We start from the raw sequence: 16,335 nt of genomic DNA on the forward strand, positions 1-16,335 counted from the left end.
CACAAAGTTCACTTGGCGGGGGCTGGGATCGAACTACTTTAGTTTGGGAATTCAAATTAAAATTTATTTAATCATCAATCTCTTTGTTAACTTTTGCCAACACTGGAAAAATGCTCATTAGAACTTCAACTATTAACATTGGATCACGTTCAAACGTTATTAGACCATTTTTAGTGTTTAGTTCATCTATTTCTATATATTTTTTTGTCATATGGAGCTTAGTTCCATATTTTCTGATGTTTCGTAAACATTACTATTAGGAATTATATTTTTGGGCTTTCGGCATTTATGGCCATGTTAGCTCGTCACGTATGAGGGATGACGGCCCTTGGCAATTACACTATCCGAGGAAATGGCTTGGGACCTTTATGTTAGGTATCATCCCGGCGTTTGCCTCGTGGCAATGAAGAAAAAAAAAAAGAAAACCGAAACGATGGCTGACCTAGGAAAGCTTTTACACTTTTTAGACCGATTGTCCCTATGTTTCGTAAGTGTATATAACTAAAATGAAAATCACATTCGACTCGAAACAAAATCTAAAATTACGACTACAACAATAGTATAATTTTGTTAGTGCACTAACAGTTAAATTAAACGTGTTTCTCTATTTTTTTGGAATCTTATCCTGTAATATTCTACGCTGGATATAATTGTCTTTCAACACGATGTAAGCCTAAACCCCTGAAACGTACAAGGGGGAGTTCGAAAATAAGTTTCCCCTCTCGTTTTCCCCAGGAAAGCGAACAGCATTGGAGGAAACACAATGGTTACACGTGCAACATACCCAGACACAAATTGGTATCGTCTGACCGCGATCCTCCAGACGGCACCGTCGCAGCGCCTGCGCAAAGCAGAGACAAGTCTCTCAGTCTGAGCCTGGTAGCTATGGAGAGAAGGTGGGTTTTGACGTCATGGTCAAAAGAAGGAAGTACGTCGGTTGTCCGCTATGAATGGGCACGTGGCGTATAGGAAGCAAAAATCAATAACCGCCTGGTGTTCTATTGTTGGATGACAATGCGAGACCACACTCAGCGACGGCAACGCAAAATTATATTTCAACTCTTGGGTGGGAGCGCCTTGCCCGTTCGCCAGACAATCCTGATCTCTCACCCAATGACTTCCAACTGTTTCCGGCTTTGAAGAAGTCTCTCGGCGGCAGGCGCTTTAGAAGCAATACTTAAGTCACAGAAGCTATTCGACGCTTCTTCCATATGCAGAGTCTGGTAGAGTTTTTGAAGCTTATAGACTGGTATGACAAATATCTCAATGTACGCGGTACTTGGTGGGAAAATAAAAGTACGTCTAATCTTTAATGGCACATGCTATTTTTTTAGTCTTGCATCCCCATCTCTATCCACAGTCGTTTGGGGAAACATTTCCGGACTCCCCCTCGTAGAAGAGTACATGATAGGGTTCCAAAAATAGAGAAACATAATAGATTTAGGTGTTAGTGACTAACAAAATTATACTGTATTAAAAAAAGAATATATATATACACACCACTGTAGTTATGAAGCTATGTGAAAGCCTGAAGAGAAGAATGCCTAAAGCCCCGACGAAGAGTGCCCGCGAGAAAGACATGAAATATGTTAAGAAATACAGGAAATGAACATTATTCAGATTAGTTTCAGTTATTATTTGTATATACTTTTATTACTTTTTGTTTCATACTTCTACATAATGACTGATGTCATGTGATGTGATGAGATGCTGACATGAAAACGAAGATGAGAATTCCCGTTGAAAATTTTGGCAATTACTAAATGACAGACATGTCCCAAGCTTAAAATTATATGGGCGCATGAGAGGATGATCCAAATTAACAAAAAAAAAAAAAAAAAAAAAAAAAAAAAAAAAGGCTACTTACCAATGAATCCTCCCTTAGGAAGATTAAATATTTTCCAAACGTTTCGGAACGCCACGCTGGTTCCTTCTTCAGTGGCAAGGTACCAAGGATAAAAACGGATAGAACATAAAAGGTGTAAAACAAGGAACATATATACCACCAAATAAATGTAACGTAAAGAATGGATTGAGAAACACAAGAAAATATTGGGACTTCAAAGAGGAAGCTGAAGATCAAAAAACGTGGAAGAAACGTTATCAGGCCAAAAAACAAAAAATAAAATAAACAATAACAATAAATAACTAAAAACACTCTTCAGTCCCAGGACCTGCCAAAAGGCGGAATACATAATAATATTACGGTAATAATAATAATAGTAATAATAATAATAAACAATGGATCCTGAAATGTCACAAGCAGAGCAAAACAAACCTTTACGTTGCATTTTACACCTTTTATCTCCTATCTGTTTTCATCCTTGTTACCTGGCCACTGAAGAAGGAACAAGTGTGGCGTTCCGAAACATATGACAAAAAGTTAGGCTCCCAAAGGGACGATTCCTTCGTAATTTTTATATATATATATATACCAAGCTTAGTCCAAGTTAAGATTTGTATTCATGCAACAATTTCGTTCCTTATGTTGTTATTAGTGTTCCGGGGAAATGGTTTCGATTTCTTGTGAGAGTTCAGGGGTTGGGATTCAATTTTTCATACAAAATATGCTCAAATATTCTACTGAAGCTTAAAGTAAAATGTATTACTTACACTTGGGGCTTTACTAAAATCCAATTTTCTCTTTACTAAATCTAATTTTCTTTGTCTTGAAACTACTCTTCCCTCTCGTGGACTCTTGCACGTACATTGTGGAGTTGACATACGTTTTTTCTTTCCGTCCATTGCAACCTGAAACATTATTATGTTGTGTAAGTATACGTGAAATTGTCTATTAAACACAAATTGACAAAACATGTATTGTCTGATTTTACGTATTTCCGTTGCTGCAATTAACTTGTTGAAATGCTGGAACGTTTCCAACTTATAAAGATATAACATTAGAGGAAATGCAAAATAATGCTTCTAAAAATAAATTTAAATCGTGTACGAACAAGACTTTAAAAAGAGCTAAATTACATACTGCTACGAATGTGCAGGTCAAAATAATATTAGTAATTATTATTTCCAATTCTTCCATAAATATTCAACGTCAAATGAGGTTTTCAATAAATTCTAGAAAATTTACAGGTAAAATTGTAGTTACATGTTGTTAGTATTGTGATAGTAATATCTGAATGATCCTTGTTTTAGGAATATTAAAAAAAAAAAAAAAAAGCAACGGTCGAATATGATGCAAAGTCTAAGAACTGATCGCTAGTCTACCCACTTAAGTTGTAGGTCTCATCTTGTATATAGCCTCATTCCTTACAAAGGACATAAATAGAAAGCAAGGACGAAGTATATAATGATTCCTTTTCTTTACATACTTTCGTCGAAGCAGGCGTACTTGCTAGAGTATCAAAGAGCAAGTTACGCTTTCACTGATAGTTTGCGATCTTAATGTAACGAAGTTTTCATATGTTCAAGAGCTGACAAAATAATAAAAAAAAAATAAATAAAAAAATAAATAAATAAATAAAAATAAAAAATATAAATGTCTTTTAGGTTAATACATAAGAAACTGCAAAAGACTTGTATAATCGTATTATTGCTACTTTTTATTATACATTTTATTTGATCTCAATATCAATGTGGGTAGACGGTGCTGCAGATCTGTGGAGCGAGAAATATTTTATAATAATTATGAAAAGCGCAAACTCACTATATCATGTTCTTGTGTGGTTTTGCTCAAATAACGCCAACCTAACAAGTTAAGTTTGTAACAGTGACGTAACTACGGGGTGGGACAAACGGAGCTTGTGCCCCAGGCGTATGATTGGTGGGGTGCAAAAATGGGCAAATATTTATTTTTACTATAATGCAAGAAAAAGAGTTTTAATAAACTGAAGATAAAAAAAAAAAAAAAAAAAATATATATACCTCAGAAACTTAACAGAACATCTCACAAACTTTAGCATCATATTCATGAAGCACAAGTTAGCTTCAAAGCTATCTCTTGAGAACATTGCAAAAACCTTCCAGCCAAAAAAAGCCCGAAAAGTTAAATTTTAGTTCCACTTTGTGTTTTCATTTAACTTACATCGATTTAAGAGATTTGCAAAAAATTTCCGAGTATAATACTTGAGATAACAGCTTGAATGTTTCTCATAATTAAATATTCTATTCTAAATCAACAGACTGTTGATTCATTCTACACATATGCACATCCCGATATAACTCCAAAAACATTGTGATTTGCAGTTACTATAATAAGACTATGATAAGAATACGTTAAGATGCCATGCTACTCTCAGATTATTTGGTAATCAAATACTAATTAGTTTGGTGTTTTATCTTGTACTAAAAATTAAATTATATACTGTAATTTTGAAATTAAGCTTCACCACTTGAAAAAAAAAAAAATGAAGTTACTGTGTGATGCAAATATGAGATGAAGTCGGGGAGCGTTTTGGTTTGGTTGGTCACGGGACGCTAAGGCGAGTTCTTGCCCCGGGTGACAACCAGCCTAGTTGCGTCGCTGGTTTGTAATGAGTAAATACGTCTATAAGCAACTTGATTTGTTGATATAGCTGAGTTAGATACAAGGAAATGTCCACATTACGTTTTACTTGTAGAAGATTAAGGTAAAGGTACACGCAGGATTCAATTTTGAAATCAGAGTCAACGGTCTTTCAACTAATATGGAGGTGGACAGGAAAGACAAAAAACGAGGAGAGTATGACATTTAGACTTTCTTCCCGAAGCGTGCTTAAGATTATTTTTAACTCATGTAATCTGAAATAATAATACAGGGAGTCCATAAAGTCCTGCAGGAAAGTAAAACTCTATAACTTGGAAACCGTTACGTTTAAGTGTATAAATTTTTGGGGTTGGAAGAAGGGAAGTTTAAAATTTTGTTTTGGCCACAATGCTCGATGCCAGGGTGGAAAAAAATCATGATTTTTTAAAAAAAAATCATTTTTGTTGACTTTTTTGATTTAAATCGATTTTTTTTATTTAAATCAAATCTTTCTCCTCGTATAATACAAGTTGCGAACTGAAGAAAAAGCATTAGGAATTACTATTAAATGCTAATTATGCTATTTAAGTAAAACTATTGGGGTAGAATTTTGAATTATCCCCAATCGTTAACCTATATAAATTCCAAAACAATGTTTCTTAACACTTTTAAATTATGGCTCTTTTTAAAGGTAAATTATAGACTTTCAGTCAAGCAGCTACAGCATCATCCCTATTTATCCTAGGATCATGGTACATACATCACTCTCTTTAGAATAGAACAGCTTTTGAAACGGTAACATTCACATTTCCCTATCATGTCCCTGAAGCGGGAAATTTTGAGAGTAATCTAAAAAAAAAAAAAAAAAAAACCCTCTGGATTTCCCTGTGTTAACGCACAGATCTCAAAATCAACTGGGAAATACTAAGGGGTGTACTAAATGTGTGTACAAAATTTCGAGCTTCTATCTTGAGTAGTAAGGGTGAGGAAATTGTTTAACAATGAGCTAAGAACATTCCCACAATGCCCCAGATGACCAGGATGTAATATGAAAATTTCCTCAGACATCCCTATTTATCCTAGGATCATGATTTGTACATTATTTTCTTCGGAATAAAACAAATTTTCAAACGGTACCCTTCAAATGTCTCCATCATGTATCTGGGGTGGGTAAATCACCAAAAAAGGATTTTTTACCTCTGAGGACCTCTCCTCCTATTTTAAGGCAGAGATCTTAAACAAATCTGAAAAATACTGAGGGGTGCACTGAGTAAATGTGCAAAATTTCAATCTTGTAGGTGCAAAAGTAAGCCCGCAAAAAATAATAATCCCCAAATACCCCAGATTCCCGTATAAAACAGGATCTCACGTAACAGTTCCCTCAGATATCCCTATTTATCTTAGGAACATAGTACGTACATCATTTTCTTTAGAAAAGAACAGCCTTTCAAACGGTACCATTTATATGTCTCCATCTAAGGTGGGAAAAATCAAGATAAAAGTTACTTTTGTTAAAAATATCCTTTTTAAAAACATTTTTGCCCCTCTGGACCCCGCTGTCTCCACGCAGAGATCTGAAAATTATTAAGGGGTGCATTTCAGTCTTCTGAATGTAAAATGTAACCCGCCAAAAAATAATAATATTCATAACAGAAAATATCTTTTTAAATTTATGACGTCATCACACACTATGCCTCAACGCAGAAAGGCGTGAAAGCATATGTAACGTGTTCTACAGTGCCTCCAGTCTTGAAGAAAACGAAGTAAAAAGCCTTATTAGTACTTTTTTAATCGAATAATGAATATTCTATCCTATCACCTAAAAATAGGTGATATAAGTTAAAAGGTTAAGCATTAATGAAAAAGTACAGCAACGTTTATCAAAATGACACTTTTTTTCACAAAAGTTACTGATATTTGGCAGGGGCCTATTTTTAAAAACTAAGAACTACCTTGCGGCATGAAATACATAAATTTCGCCTAAAGTTATAAAATAAAAAAAAAAAAAAAAATGGAGAGGGTATAGGACCCCTCTAAATGCACCCTATTATCTGAGAACAAACAAACAGACACGCACAGAAAAGAATTTTCGTCTTAAAATGTTGATGGTGATTCCCCCGTAGGAATAGTTAACGATTTTAAAGCCCAAATCCAATGTTACGAAAAGAAGAAAGTAGGATTGCTCCGTTACCTGTTCAAAACGGGATTTTCCCTAATCATCCTCTGCGTGACACTTGTTTTCATACTATACTGTACATTTGAGTCTCACTGTATTATGATTATTAACTTCCATAATCGAAATAACAGAACACAAACGGGATTTTACTTATTTTCACTTTAAATTAATTTGTTTCGGAATTCGATTTAAATGAACGAATTTTATTAAAAGAATCAATTGATTTAAATCTTGATTTAAATCAATCCACCCTGCTCGATGCTGGCCACAATGCTCGATGATGTTTGCGCTGGTAACCACGTGACTTAAAATGGCGTCTATTAAAGAAAAGGCACAATGTGTTTTGTGGTTTGCGGAATTAAAATCTTGCGTGTCAGTGCGGAGAAAGTTCCAAACAACGTATGGGAAAACACCCCCATCAGAAACAAGTATCAACAGGTGGTTCGAGAAGTTCAAAAAACCGGGAAGTGTGTCAGATTTATCACGCAGTGGAAGGCCAGGAACGAGTGACGATGTGATTCACACGTTGCAGGACAGCGTAGCCAGGAGTCCACTGAAGTCGCTTAAACGTAGGTCATTTGAACTGGGGATACCGAAGTCAACGTTACACAAGATCGTACGCAAGAATTTGAAGGTCCGGCCCTATAAGTTAAAATTTGTGCACGAGCTGACAGAGGAAGACTGTTACATGAGAATGGAATTCTGTGAGTCAATGCTTACTCGCTTACAAGAAGATGGTGACCTTTTGTTTCGATTCCTGCTTTCAGATGAAGCCACATTTCATGTGTCGCGAAAATCGAACAGGCACAACTGCCGAATTTGGGGACTGGAAAATCCACGTGAATTCGAGGAACACAAGCGGGGTAGTCCCAAAATCAATGTGTGGTGTGCTGTTTCAATGGACCACATTATCGGCCTTTGTTTCTTCAAGGAAGAGACGGTAAATGGTAACAATTATCTGAAAATGCTACAGACATTCCTTTTGCCAAAACTTACTAGGTTAGGCATCCTTAATGATGTCCACATGCAACAGGATGGGGCACCGCCGCACTATGCCCTCCAAGTTCGACACTTTCCTAACGAAGAATTTAAGGAGAGATGGATTGGCCGAAGAGGATCACACCTTGGCCTGCAAAATCACCAGACTTGTCGCCTTGTAATTACTGGCTGTGGGGACACGTGAAGACCAAGGTGTATTCGCAGAAGCCAGCTACTCTGCACGATCTGAAGAACAAAATAACTGATGTGATTTTGAACATTCCAGACGAGCACCACCAACACGCAATTTTTGGTTTCCCAAAAAGACTGCAAGTGTGTTTGGACGTGAATGATGCACAATTGGAGGTTTGGCGATGAACCTTAACTAGCTGCAACAAAACTTTGAACATTTCTGTAAGTACACCAAAAAGTATTTGTTAATACATTACGTAGTTTCCAAGTTATAGAGTTTACTTTCCTGCAGGACTTTATGCATAAGTCCTGCCCTGTACATAACGTAATTGCTATTCTTGATGCAAATATTAGAATCCTCGTTTTATTAACAATTAAAAAGGAAAAAAAAAATATTATGTATTTCTTCAAAACGAAATATACAAATTCCGATAAATCGAACACAAAATAAGAAAAATGTTTTCAGTAACGTAAAACGAGTGACACTGTTTCGTGTGGTATATTAGAGGTCTGAAATCCCTTGATTTTTTTTTAACGTTTTTATAAATTGTTGGATAATTACGTATTTTATTTACTGAAGAAAAAGTCCCAATGTAACTGGTAACACACATTTCATGATTCCTTTAATTACATCATGTTAATGCAACGAAAGTACCAGGGATATTGGCTATTTGTTCGTTCTTCTACAAAAACAAAAGAAGAATGAAATATACAAACACATCCCTAAATTCAGAAAATGATCATGCGATTGAATATTCGTTTAATGATTTTTTTAACATCCTTTTTCCAATCTTGGAATTCAAGTTTCCGCGCTACATTCATTTATGTTAATCATAAAACCACAGCGGAGCTTCTGAAACTTATTCGCCCTTTTTAGAACCAAGGCTGTATAAGACGTTATTTTAAGATGGTACCCGAACTACATGCACTTCAACCGGGATCTAATTCGGTTCTCTTGTTCTAAAGAAAAGAATGTAGCCATGGTAGCCAAGAGGAAGCTACAGCTAAAATTAAAGAAGCTCTGATGCACACAGAAGCAGACTGTCAAAACTTTTTTTTTTTTTTCGTAATTTGTATTATACAGTTTGTTAAAGGTGTTTTATACAGTTGGCTAGAAAAGAGACAAAATCAATGCAATCTTTGTGATAAAAAATAGCCTGTCCTTCATTTCACCTTTCCGATCTGTCTTCTCCACTAGCAGTTAACCTCGGTAACTCCAGACCCATATTGTATGTCAGTAAAGTTTATTTTGGCACCCTCTATAATCCCTTACACTTTGGTCAGACAGTTTCCTAGCACATTGTACAGACAATTCTCACAATAAGAAGGTCAACTTCCCAAGTTCAATTCCCGGTGGGACAACCTTGCATTCCGAACGCAGCACAATGGTTCGAATTCCATCTTAAATTGTAAATCCACGTCTCACATAGGATCTGTGCTGAACTTATACTAGTGATCTGTATGAAATGTATGTATGTATTTGATTTGTTTGGATTTACGCCTGAAGGTCGAAATAGATTTCTGATAATAAAAGTTTAACTGGAAATTATTCACACTGGACTAAGATATACCCCTTTCCTAAAGAGTCGCTTAATCAAAAGCAAATAATACGCATTAATTAACAAATGTTAAAAGCATGCTTTTAATATTATAATTATCTCCTCGAGCTAGTATTAAACTGCATAACAGTACATTGTAAAAGAGAAATATTCACAACAAGTGAGGAATTCCTTTAAAATGTCTCCCGGTAGGTGCTTTGTATGTTATATATCAATAACTGTATCAAATAGTGTTCATAAACAATATATTTTATCGATTATTCGGTCTAATTTTCAAATTATACGGATAAAAATATAGTCGTTCCAAATAAATAAATAAATAAATAAATAAATAAAATAATTATTTTCATTAGTAGATACTTTCAAAATACCATTCAAATTAACTTAAGATACTACGTAGTGGTTTCATAATAATAATAATAATAATAATAATAATAATAATAATAATAATAATAATAATACTCCATTTGAACAGTATTGTTCATTCTCATGGTATTACATACTTGCAAAACCAGTGCCAAGTGTCACAATATTGCGAGCGGTAATTATATTCAATGAGAAAAAAATGCTATGAATCACCGCAAAAAATATGTAGCAGAATTTTCTTTTACATGCAACAGGTATCGCTTTCGGAAGATGCAACTTCCTTCCTCAGTTTGTGGTAGACTTCAAAAAGTATAAAAAACATGGAGGAAGGTTAAAGAATCATATTATATTCACAAAGAAAGGCCCTCATTTAACCTGGATAGAGGAGAAATAAATCCTATCTGGAGTAATATTTTCACTACATACTTTCACCATTTGGAAAGCAAGAACAGAAAACAGTAAACAGCAGTGTACAATGTCAGTGAGTTTCTATTCCCGTGTGTTCTAATGTTTGACAGATTTGTTTTTTTTTACATAGCCTAATCTTTTAACCATTTTTTAACCTTCCTTCATGCTTTTTATCCTTTTTGAAGTCTACCACAGGCTGAAGAAGGAAGTTGCATCTTCCGAAAGCGCTACCTGTTGCATGTAAAAGAAAATTCTGCTACATATTTTTTTGCGGTGAGTAATAGCCTTTCTGTTTTTTCTCAGTGCAAAGTGTATTTAAGTTTTAACCATGCAATGAAGTATGTAGCACTATTCTTTTCTTAACCAAATGAAATTTTCGAAGCAGTATATTGTCATAGGACTTTTTTTTAAAACGAAAATTTAAGGCAAAAGTTTCCTTGATTTGGCCATTTGAGTACACAAAATCTTCCTTTCAGTATCAAACATTAATTTCCGAATCCAGCAACTGCATCAAATTAGTAAATTGCAGGAAACGAAGTTGACAAACGATTAACTACCGACAAAAATAATGAAAGTATGTAAACTGTCTTTGACATCGCATCTAACGTATTTATTCAATCCATGTTTAAAAAATTGTGTGTTTTCTGATGTTCTTACAACAGCGCAAGATCAATATACAAGAAGGGAAACTCCACATCCATCCAAAATTGCAGACCAATCTCACTGCTACCGGCTTTCAGTAAAATATTTCAACATCTAATAAAGGGCAGACTACGGGATTTTCTCATACGTCAGAATATAACGAATGGGCAACACGGCTCTATGCCTAACAAAAGGCACCCAAACCACTACCTATAGCTTAATACACCATATACTAAAATGATCAAATGACAAATTACAAGTATTCGATATTTTTTACATTCCGAGTACGGTGCTTGATGTAATAAACCGTAAGATTCTTCTTTAAAATAATAATAATAATAATAAAAACATTGCGGTATACGCTGAAACTGTCTCAAATTATTCAAATCTTATTTAGAAAATAGGAAGGAATCAGTCGAAATTGTAAGAAATACAGGTGACACTTAAACAAAATACAAATCAACTTACTGAGAAATAAAATATGAATTTCAAATTCTGCTTTATTTAGATGAGTCGAAAGTATATAAAAATGTCTCCTTTATATTATCATGGTTATTCTTAAAAAAGTGTAATTCCATAAGTTTACTGTAAACAAAATATAGGGAATCACAGATCATTTTAGTGGCAAAGAGGCCTTTTTCCTTTTAAGTTGTAGAAATTGGGCTACCTAAAAAGTACCCCACTGTTCCCTAACTTTCAGAGACCAAGTTAACGCCCCATTTCAGCATTAGACTGCATGAGACAGGATCTATTGCTTAAGTAGGCGACCCAGTCCCCAAGCAGTTGGGCGCAATTTTCAATTTTATCATTCTACCCTTCAAATTTACCATCTGTCACCCAAAACATTCTTTCCTCACGAAATTTACCATTCTCTGGTTTGACTGTACCATTTCCTATGAAAATTATTTTCCCAAATAATCTCATGGTTGCAACCTGTGTCCCCTAAAACAAACCTGTGGTTAACAACACTTGCTTCAACTGGAATCTTAAACAATCCTCGGGTTTCGTGTACGAGGCAACCATCTCCACGGAAATCGGATCGGGACTGTCCAAACAGGTAACTTACTGAAATTTCGATTGATACATTTGCTACGGACCCGACGATGACTAAGACGTCAGGAACTGTCAAAATATAAAATGTTAATGATATAATAGCAATATGTGTTATTCAAGGAATTGTATAAGATATACAAAAATTTCTAATGAGTGTTGTAAGAAGAAGTAATATCTATTATGGTAATCGTTAAATCTCAGAATGCCTCTTCGTGACTAACATGGTCATTTTTGTGAGCGGTTCCCGGTTGTGAATGTGGGTATTTGCCCAGGACCAAACTGGAGTAATGTTCCGATTTTTAAACAGTAGGTTCTGTCTCAATCAATTAAAACAACGCCTAGATTAATACGTCAGTTCCAAATATTACTTTATGTATTAAACGGAACTACCAACTGTATACCAGAAGTTGATTTGCATTCGAAAGTGATTTTTCAGTCCGTCACGTGTTCGTGCGATTTCAGAGAGCAACGACCTAGAAACCATGACAAAAAGAATTTGCCACGCTTTCTTCCAGAAAATTTAGTCCGGGTGAGAAGCATTCAAAATGTAACAAAGCTGCACTAGAACATTATCTGCTAAAGGACGTGCTCGTCAAGGGAGCTATCAAATTCATCTTAGGTCCGGAAAACAAATGGAGGTGTTTTTTCAACTTTATATGTGGGGGCAAAGTGCTCCCCGAAAGTGTGCCTGGAGAAACACTGCTCACTATGAGGGTTGTTCAAACAAAATATTGGCACATTCTACAAGCAAATGTGTCGCTGTATAAGGAGACTAATTGGAAGATGACAGCAGACTTTAAGCCACTTTCCTATCTTACAGCCAATTTTCTGAAGTAAATTACAACTCCAGAGTTACTGAATTTTTCTCCCTTCTCCCATTCTAAGCAGCGTTAAATTAAGACCATGTCTACATAAAGCAGATAACAATCCATGTCTCTTTCTTTTAATACTGGATAAGACTCATAAAAATATGCAAGTTGAGAGTGGGTCTATGGAGCTTTCAAAACAAAATTGGTTATTTAGTACTTAGCGTCACTACTAGAAAATAAAACTTGTCCAGCGTATAATTTTACCTAAAGACAAATTCTATTTCTTCACATTGACTTTATTAATCGAGCCAGCTGTGACAACCTGAAAGTTGAATGTTCGGTGCACACTAATATGTAAAAAGTCACCTAAACAACTCCATGAATAATAAGCCAAATAATACATAAATAGCTATGTTGTAACATATATATAGTACACTCAAATCAATACTTTAACAAGTTAAATATGACTTACACAACTAAAACACCACGCTTTCCAGTAACTTAAAATGCTGTGAGAGCTTCTTAATGATTCCAACAACAATCATTAAAACCTAAAATCTACTTCAGAACGCGAATCAAAAAGTAGTATTTCCTTGACCTCAAAAGTTACAAAGAAGGCAACAAACCCCTAACGTCCATATTTAGAAAAACCTAACGCATGTAATTACGAGGGTAATTTAGACTGAAGTGAAAACATATCTGGGAAATAAAAAGGAAATGTATTACTCGCATGTGAACATCTTACACTACCTCGATGTAGTCCCCGCCTACCTGGTGGAAATGTTTCCAGATACGTGGCAGATGTAAATCACTGAAAGCCCCTGTTTGTGAGAGGGAATGGAGAGATCTCCCTATGGCACGGACAATGCTGGAAATATGGAAAAATTGTCCCCAAAGTCGTTCTTTAATTTTTGGCAACAAACCAATATCATAGGGACCACTACCTCCTGACCATTCTAAGAGCATCTGTACAACGTGGGCTTTGTATCTGGCATTGTCATAACGCAGAATTGCTCCAGATTGCAGGAGATATGGCCATTTGCGTTGTAATGATAGCAGAAAATGGTGACTCAGGTACGAGGCATAGTACTTAAATATACGGTAACTCCTGGCGCTATTTGATGTGGGATGATAATGCCTTCGGGTTCTAAGATATTACCATCATGACCTTAACGTTTGTTGGCTCTTGTTTGACGTTTAAAGTTCGTGGGTACGCCGAGCGCCGCCATTCACTGGACTGCCTTTTCAATTCTGGTTCGCATGATCTCCCATGTGTTCCGTCAAGTCCAATAATGCGGTGAAGAAAATCAACAATGCTGCGCAGAATGTTCAAAATGTAAACGTGTATATTCCCATCGTTCTCCGTTTTTTACGTTCATCAGGACATGTGCTACCTATCTAGCTGCAATCATACGCATGACGAGATCGTCTGTTAGCATGTGGTAAACTGACGCAGATGAAATATTTAGTTCATTAGCCAGTTCACTACACACGATGTTGATCTGTCGTCGTTGGAACATGGCCCCACCATGTTCTTTGTCTGCCGACTGGCACCTCGCCTCAAGTGCTGCAGTCTATTTCGCATCCGTCTCATAAGGGACAGCAATGTCACCGCACGCGTCACGTAGTTCTTTGTGACCTGACATACATTTAAGCCTCGTGCCACCTGAAACTTGATGATGGTAAGACGCTGTTCTGCAGGAGTAAGCAATGTCTACGGCGATATGATACACGCACCTCACTTCAACAGACCACACACTGTAATACGAGAATGTGAATATGTCAACACGATCGCTACACTGTTCAGGAACATACTACACCCATCATTTGTCTCCCAGACCAATGACGATCGAATCATAACAGTGTTGCCATTTCATCTGAAACGTCAAAAATGGTCAGATTCTTATATGACCAAAGCCAGTGTTTGAAAACACTTTTTCTTTACTGTGTTGAGAACAGTTTCGAAAAAAGAGGAAGTAAACAAGCAATGTGAAAGCATCATAAATTTTCGAAAGAAAGAGGTTTTAGTTTAAATAGATTAATTAAACAAACAAAAAACTGCTTCAAACAAGAACAAACAAAGAACAATCAGGTCTAAAACGTCCACATTAAAAGTGATAATTTCAATAATTGTATTAAAACTTTCAAAATCGAAAACCGAATTTCAACACCATTTTGGCCATTGTAAATATTACTTTTCTAATCGCGTATCATCATCAGAAGTTAACAACGTACAATGTGCATTGCAAAGAATTCTACATAGGTATGAAAAAAAGGAATAGTCACTAGAGTCAAATAGCAAGGCACGTTAAGGAGGATGACTAGACGTTTCCTAGCTTGTCAGAACATCTCCATGCGTCTTAACACAAAATAAAGTTACGTAAATGTACTATACTGAACGAATACAATCATTGACTTTTTTTTAAGAGATAAAAAAAAGACATCGATGAAGCCAATCTGGAAAAGAGTCAAGGTAATCTGAAACATCAAATGTGAAAATTAGAGTAGAATGAAACAACCTAACCTAAGCACATTTACTATTTCGATACAATAGCTTACTAAAACTAAATCTGCAGCAACTTCATACAAATTTAATCTGCGATTTATTTATTTTATTTTTTATTTATTTATTTATTTATTTATTTTTTCTGTTTCTTTCTCTCATTCATTTATCACCAAACTTTTTAGTTTCATAACGAATGGAGGAAAACCTCATTCTTAACACACCAATTCCTCTATAGATGCGAATTCAATGTTACACAGAGTGAAAATGTGCATGACTGGACTGGGATACGAACTCTGAGACCTTCGGTTCCCTCCTCTTAATCAATGTGACATGAAAATCTTAAGGTAAAAACTAAGTATATCTCAAGATGCATTTCAAATGGGTAAGCCGTTTTCCGAAATGGAATCACAAACAAGAAAGAACGTCTATAACGTCTATTTGAATGTGTCGAAAAAAATATAGAAATTGCACCTTCCTCCTCCCCATAAAATGGAAATGTTGTCACATGTCCACTTATTGGTAATGAGGAGTTTATAAGACGCAAATTACAAATCGCGTGCCGAAGGCATTGCCAGTCATGGCTGATAGGTTAGGGTAAGTTGCGTTAATTATGGCACTACCCTATTTTAGGCGGGCACACTTACATTCACAAAATTTATCCTCTGCTAGCACGAAATGCATTCTTACTATCTTAGAAAATGTTTCTTAAGGTAGGTGTTGCACTACTTGGTGCAGATCGACTTAAAGAGGGCTGGGTATAAAACAAGAACCAAGGTAAAAACACCAATAAACTTATTGCTAGGTGCCCACTACAAAGCACGAGTGCTATGAAACCGATTCAGAAAGGAGCATAGCAGGGGGTAGTAATGGAAGCGTCCGTAGATAGCAGAGAAACACTTCATACGGCATACGCGCCAAGCAGGCTTTGTGGTGGACAAATGCCATTTGCATGGGTTCCTTTGTTTTCTCTCACCTTCTTCATTCCAACATTTCATTCATTCTTCATTCTTATTACTACAATCTCCTTTAGCCTATAGGACAGAATCACGGAACGTAAAACTAAAAGATTTCATTTCATCTTTTAAGAGTCTTCCTACACCAGAAAGGTCAAAATTTTCAAACTCAATTCTTAACGTAAAAATAAAATTGGCGTTAATTTTTAGTGTACAAAATATGCTGGAGTA

General features: G+C 35.6%; 1 protein-coding gene across 6 annotated transcripts in view; it reads right to left on the minus strand.

Moving 5' to 3' along the window:
• Positions 1-16,335, minus strand: part of LOC145674317 (uncharacterized) — a 51,285-nt gene that overhangs the window by 12,891 nt on the left and 22,059 nt on the right. For 5 of the 6 annotated variants that reach the window (XM_081744210.1, XM_081744207.1, XM_081744209.1 and 2 more), the window contains one exon: positions 2,614-2,751. In XM_081744210.1, the coding sequence (XP_081600336.1) occupies positions 2,614-2,745 (132 nt within the window). In that variant the 5' untranslated portion in view covers positions 2,746-2,751. Of the gene's footprint in view, positions 1-2,613; positions 2,752-11,736; positions 11,862-16,335 lie in introns of those variants that run through there. The other variant, XM_081744211.1, reaches the window with a different exon arrangement.

Source organism: Thermobia domestica, chromosome 17 (assembly GCF_964235325.1).
Source record: "Thermobia domestica chromosome 17, izTheDome1.hap1.1, whole genome shotgun sequence".
NCBI lineage: Eukaryota > Metazoa > Arthropoda > Insecta > Zygentoma > Lepismatidae > Thermobia > Thermobia domestica.